The 6,851-nt window shown below is 41.5% G+C and overlaps 1 protein-coding gene across 1 annotated transcript; it reads right to left on the reverse strand.

Moving 5' to 3' along the window:
* Positions 1-5,905: 5,905 nt before the first annotated feature.
* On the reverse strand, positions 5,906-6,163 carry LOC149149086 (uncharacterized). The gene has a single exon (XM_089445084.1). It carries the CDS (start codon positions 6,161-6,163, stop codon positions 5,906-5,908), a length of 258 nt encoding a protein of 85 aa, XP_089301210.1.
* Positions 6,164-6,851: the final 688 nt, after the last annotated feature.

Genomic DNA, 6,851 nt, shown 5'->3' on the forward strand with positions numbered 1-6,851 from the left:
TGGTGTTAGAGCATGCAAAACTCCTAGGCTGAATTCTGTCCGATCAGGTACAGGAGGTAGGAAATACTCATCATAATCTGAAGATTCTTCATCTGTGAGCTCATTCTCGAGATCATATTGTAGACATTTAAGGTGAAATCGCATATTGAAATCCCTTACGGGTTCGTTTTGTTTCCGCAGATAGTTGATTTCATCGTATACCTGGTCGTATTCATAGAAATCAAATTTCAAGATGAAAGCTCTAACGAATTGGTCCCAGATGTGGACTGATGCAACTGGGAGGTTTCTGCACCATCTTCTAGCTTCTGCTGTGAATGTAAGAGTAAAAATCCTGCACAAAATGCCTTCGTCAATTTTTTGAATATCAGCACTCTAAACTCTTTGAATGAACTGCAGGGCATGATGAAATGCAGAAGAATTATTCTCACCGTTGAATTTTACCTGAGATAATAGCCTTACCACATCTGGTGGAGTGTTGGAAGAGGCAGGAACGTGGATGCAACTCCAGATGGGAATTCTGTGAGTAGACATCCTTTTCCAGGATTTCTAGTTTAAAAACATTCCAACATACAATATGCTCACGCCCTCCTTCTAGCGCCAGAAATGTTGAGGGCCCCGAGATCGGGTCGACAACAAGGGGGATACCCACCCGGTCGGGAACCTGGTTGGCGGCTCCTTGCCCGTTTGGAGTAGCGGGTCCGACTGGGGATAACGGGACCAGCTTCCCGATGCATGGGATGTGTGAGTGTGTGTAGAGTTTGATTATGTTGATTCTGGAAGCATTCTAAAACTACTGTAAATCTAACTTGCAAACTGACTCTAAGCTACTGAAATCTAGTAGAAACAACATATAGAATCTACACTAACCCGGGATGTATCTTTTCCATTATGCAATCTAGAAAGATTTCATACAATAACTGGTAATAAAGATTATTCAGCTATCATAAGAATATAAACCATTTAAGATGAACTGTTCTACATAAGAAGTTACACAAAAAAATTGTGAACAACATATCGCATAATCAAATCATTCATATGTCAAGCATAAATACATGAGTCCACCGCACAGAAGTGCCAAATGATATCCCATATGCTCATACATTAACATACAAACAATATCAGCTGTATATCACTCTAAGAGTATAAGCAGAAATTCGTCAAGAGATAAAAGTACCATTTATAACTAATTTCTACTCATAGACTTCAAGCAATAACGATCTATCTCTACTTGCTCTAATATCTACCAAGAGTACAGAAGTGCAACATCAGTAGCAGACATTAAAATGCAAACATAAATAAATCTCGATCCTTCCATTCATCAAAACCTCCTCTGAGGGTGCAGAAGTGCATGTTCCGAGGACAAGTTTTTTGACAAATTTCTGGACCCTTCTCCAATGCAATGAGAAGGGTTGAAATACTACTACCTAATCCTAATAATAGTATTATTACAAAATTGAGGATACGGTTCTCAAATGACCGCCCTTTTTCTAATTCAGTAAAAAGGAAAAAACAACATTCTAAATGAAATTACTTCTTAATTTGGTCTCTGAAGTTGCAGCTGTCAAGCATAGGCTTGAGAAGAGTAGGCTGGCTGATTTCTGTGCTTAGCTGGGCTGCGAAAATAGCATCCATAAGAGCTGGCGCTACTTTCTCGACTGCGTTCATGATGCATCTTACTGTCATGCATTGGCTGTGAGGCTTAACTAAGTAAGTCCAGTAACTTTCCCAGTTTAGTCTAGCTAATGCCTGGATTGTCTCCCCGTTTGCCTGTGCTTTCTGTTTCCATTCTGCCTCCAGTTGCGACGCGATTGGTAGGTACCCCGGAGTGGACTCTGAAATTAAATTGGCCCTGTGTAAATTTTCATTTACACAGTCGATAAGTATGCTCGCCTGTGTCGCCGCTGACTCTGCTGCTTGCTCCGCCTGTGTGATTTGTTCGTCCCACTTATTAAAGAGCAGTTCCTTATGATTTTCATTAATCTTGGGTGCCCCTGCTCTTTTCCCTTCCTCGTCATTTTGCCAAGCCAGATATTCTGTTACTCTTTTGTTGGTCTGGTCATAGTCGTTCCGCAATTCCACCACCTGGTTGGTGATCTTGTCGCTTAGTTCACAAAAATGCCTCCACTGTGATATTCTGCGCACCATATCTTCCTGTTGCTGTGACAGTTGGTCGTTCAAGCCGATGGACTCTGAAATAAACTCTGTCAGCTTAGGTTCATCTTTATGCATTTCTTGCGCCGTCTGCAGTTGCTTTTCCTTTTCTTCAATACTTCTTTGATGGTTCACCTGCATCTGGGGAAAGTCTTCCTGTAGCTTTTCGAGCTGCTTGGAAGCTTCAGCGTTCTCATTGGCTTGTCGCAACTGTTGTTGTAGTAGTTGTATTTTACTTTCACGTTATTTTAGAAGTTGCTGAACTTCAGAGGCCTTGTCAATAGTTGCAGAAGCATATGCTCCTGCAATCTGAGACAATTTCGTGAGATTCTCGGTTGGATTGTTATTCGGGTCTTTCCACAAGACATCTAGGTGTTCAGCATCTTGAGACAGTGCATCTTCAAGCTTCCTCTTCTTTCTTTGTCTTCTTACAACTGCCCTGTGCTATGGACTGTAGAATACGTCCAGTGGAGGAATTTCTTCTATGCTGAGTAGAAGTTCTGAGGATGGAGCGATAGGAAGATGCTCCATTTCTGCGGCACTACTGACCATGGTCGAGACGACTTCTTGCACCACCTGTGTATTGCTCACAGGTGTTTTCGGGACTTGACCTTCAAGATTTATGAGTTCATTGAAGGTCTCCCATTCTTTATCCAATTCTTCAGTGACAAGAGGTGTTTCGGCGACGGGAGGGGGAACTTCTCTTGGTGGCGAGGCGATAACTTGCTGCTGAGCCATCGTACTTGACTGAGCTGTGTCTTTGATTGTTTCTTCGTTATTTTCTTCTTTGTGCACAGACTCTTCAGGATTTTCGGATATTTCTTTTACGGCGCTGGAATTAGATCTGGAAGCACTGGAGTGTTCACTGAGGCTGATGATCGGAGTCGGTTCTCTGGTAGCTACTCGCAGTCTTTCCAGTGGAATGTTAGCCAGCCTTCTTTCTCTATACAACGTGAATTTCCGGAGGTCGTCTGGGGACAACCTCGACTGAGCTTCTTGCAAAACTTCTTTGAGTGAGTTCTTGCTCTGAAAGAGATCATCAAACGGATCTTTCTTCCCAGAGAACACACTTATCTTGACATTGGTTGTAAATTCCTGGGCCACTTAATTTGGGTCGAATGGTCTTGGTGAGAACTTAAATAGTTGGAGACACGTCACATTCTCCACCTCGCCAAAAGCGTGTCCCACATCGAACAAAGAGAAGGCCCCACATGTGACGGGGAATTGAGGCCAAATGGCCTTCTTTTTGTTCTTTAGGTCCTTAGTTAAACCGCCTTCAGAACAAGTCTGATAAGCGATTTCTCGGGCCAACAGTTTATCCGGGACATACAAGGGTAGGACATGCGGAGGTGCAGTGCTTCCAAAAACTCGAATATAGGTAAACCATTCTTCCCCAAACCATCTTGCGATGGGGATGATATCGTTTTGTGCCTCGGGAGAGCACCTTGGGGGGTCCTTATCATATATCATTCTATGCATGGGCAATATGAGCCCATGGCAAATCTGGTAAAAATGAGGGGCAAACTGGGAATCCCGCAAGACTTTATGATAGACATGAATGGGCAATGGGTTCTGGGTAGTCCATTGCCAGCCCATAGTAGGGAATTTCGATACAAGACAGACAGAGTCCATTATATAGGCAGACAAATAAAAAGGAGGATAGACCCTTTGGGAGAAGGATCTCTTAGAACGGTAGTGGAGAACCGCCGTGTATAGAGTGTCAGAAAGGATTTTGGCCCAATCCACTATCTCAGAGTTAGTCGCGGCATCAATTAACGGTAGCCATTCAGATGAAAATTTATTGATATCGGGCTTACCAAATAGCCTACAGAGCATGGCTGCAGCAAAACAATACGGAGAGGTAAGAGAACCAGTGCTATACATACCATTCTTATCTTTTTTCAATGGTTCATCTCTTCTTGACCATTCCTTAGTGGTATCTGATAGGTCCGGATTCTCTGCTACGAACTTCCTAACAAACTCTGCATTGTAGGTTACTTGTGGTTCAGGAAGATGATACATGAGCTTCAGGTCTTGAGCTGCAAACGATCCCACGAGCCCATGCCCCTGGACTTTGAACTGTCTATGATGCAATTCCGCATCATCTAAAATCCACTTGATCATGTCTGTATACGGTAGGATCATCCGCCTTGCTGCTATTCTGTGGAGGAAAGAGCACGCTAGGTCTTCCAGGGATGCCTCTGAAGGACGTGATGCACCTGCGACGGCAGCAGTTACCTTGATTATTCTAGGGTTCTCTTCTTCTAACAGCCTATACATGCCTTCCCATGTTGAGATGCCTGCGTCTTTATTGCATGCAGTATCTGTGTAGAGGGGTGCCATCTCCTTGGTCTTTTCTCTTGTCTCTGAGCTCTGAGCTTTGTTCTTCTTCCCCATCTCGCTTAGCGTTTCTGTTTGATTTTTTCCTTCGCACTTTGCTCCTGCAGGTTATGAGTGAAATGGAAAGATTGATCAGAAAGGTGATGGGAGAGTTTTAAATGCAAGAGATAAATCAGATACGCCACCTTACGTGAAGCAAATCCGCATTAAGGCACGCGTCTTTATTCCACTTAATAACTGACAACCAAATTTATTACTATCATTAAAAGCGCATAATTTCCAAGTCAGGTTATAGTAAGTGGATTTTCTTTGGGTGGCGCGCCCGAAGGAGTCGTACTAAGGTGCTTTTATGACTCGCCAACGTACCCTTGCATGTCGCGCGATCGCAAGCATTAGTGATCGCAACATCGCAGATCGCAATAATTCAATGTTTGCCAACGTACCCTGCCTCATTTCTGCGATATGCGATCGCGCGATCGCAACATCGCAGATCGGCGGACTTGTAAGCTTTTGTTCATGGATGTTAGTGTATTGCGATGCGATGTTGTCCACTAACACCGAGGCGATGTGCATATTGTCTTTTAGAGGGGAAACGAAGGCGTTTCTTATCTTTTTGTGATGCAATCTTAAAGATTTGCTTTTATGAACACAGGTTTAGGCTTAAGTCATCCAAGAAACCTTTCCTAAGATTATGCTTGTAATTTCAAAAGAAATCTTTGTTTTTTTGAAAATTAACTAAGGGTCCCCATTCATTCTAGCATCGTGGCCGATACTAGTTTGAACGAGGGGGGTTGTTGCTGGCCACAACAATATGTTAAATTTTTAATCATTAATTGACATGCCTTGATCTCAAACCATGTCTTTATATTTGATCCTTGAAGGCATCCGTTATCACATCATGATGAGAACAAATCATTTAGAAAGTTGTAAACACTATTTATATCCTAAGAATTAATAGATGATTTCACAATTTTTCCATAAAATAATCTTACAATCCTTTAGGCCGAAATGAATTTTTGATAGGTTAATTTAAAGAGTATCAATATAAAAGGAAAAATAAAATATTAATTAAATTTAAAAAAATACTATTTTGAAGTTTAATAAAGCTTTATAATATGTAATACTATTGTGTTTATCACCAATACTATTCGGATGAAAGAGACATTCATATCATCATGCATAAATAACTAGCTGTAACCATTATTTTAAAACTTATACCAACAAATTTCACAGAATTTAATTGAGATCGAGATAAGAGAAATGTTTTGCCAAATGATTACATTACATGAATGGCATTTATTTATTTACTTGCTAGGAGGTGATGAGAACCTAAGGTGAAAGCAAGCAGACCACATTAGTGATGTGCATGTGCTCCTGGTGAGATTTAAAAACACAAAATATGAGACCAGGGAGATTAAGCATGCGGGATAGGATGAAGGCGATGGGCATGGGGAGGTGGAGATGGAGGGCAGTGAGAATGAGGGGGTACAGGGTAGCCCGGCTTGTGGCACCCAGATGCAGCCTTTGTCGACCCTTCTGCCAATCTTCCAGAACCTACTTCTTCGTTAGACTTAGCGGCAACAGCTTCATCTTCAGCTCCAGCGTGTGTCACCAGAATCGTCGAAGTGAACAACAACATTGCTACTATTGATATCCAGCACAACCGCGCCATTTCCGTCTTCTTGGATTTCATGGCCATGGCCATCTTGTTGATACAAAAGTGAAAATAAAATGATGAATTCTAACTCTACTTGCAGAATGTATAACGGAATCGATAATAGAAAAAGGAATTGCGAATTGCGTTTTGGAATTGTAGTGCGATGGATGGATCTTACTTATAGACAACACACCGGAATGGCATGGAGGGTTTACAATCGATCGAAGGAATTCAGCGCAGCTCAACCCGAAATCGTGTCAAAGCGAAACCCGACTTTATCACTCTCCGTTACAGTCAACATGTACTCGTGCGTGACACTTGTTTTTCACAATCACCCCATCTCTCAAATCTGTTACATGAATCCCCAGTATTTTATTTTGCGTGTTAATCTTTGACTCTTGAAATTTAGAATCTGATTTCAACTTGCACGATGATGGAATCCTTGTTGCCGGGAATGAAAAGAAGTGCGGGCCAATTCAAATTTAATTTATTCTAAAAGCCCTCATGGTAATTTCTTAACTAGGTTTTTTATCCAATTTCTTAACTAGCTTTCTTATCCAAGGTTGTTTTTGTGTTTTCCTTACCCTCCACACATACCTAATTTTTTTTGTTTTTTAATTCATTTTACTATACTATTAAGGCCTCTCTTTTTTTCTTCTTCTTTTTCCTTTTTCTTTTTTCTTTCTTTATCTTTTTTTTTTCC

Source organism: Pinus tabuliformis, chromosome 9, assembly GCF_031772625.1.
Source record: "Pinus tabuliformis cultivar Carrire ecotype Pingquan chromosome 9, CPIR1, whole genome shotgun sequence".
NCBI lineage: Eukaryota > Viridiplantae > Streptophyta > Pinopsida > Pinales > Pinaceae > Pinus > Pinus tabuliformis.

Coding starts and splice junctions, on each gene's coding strand:
- LOC149149086 (XM_089445084.1), bottom strand. CDS start 6,163: ATGGCGCGGTTGTGCTGGATATCAATAGTAGCAATGTTGTTGTTCACT.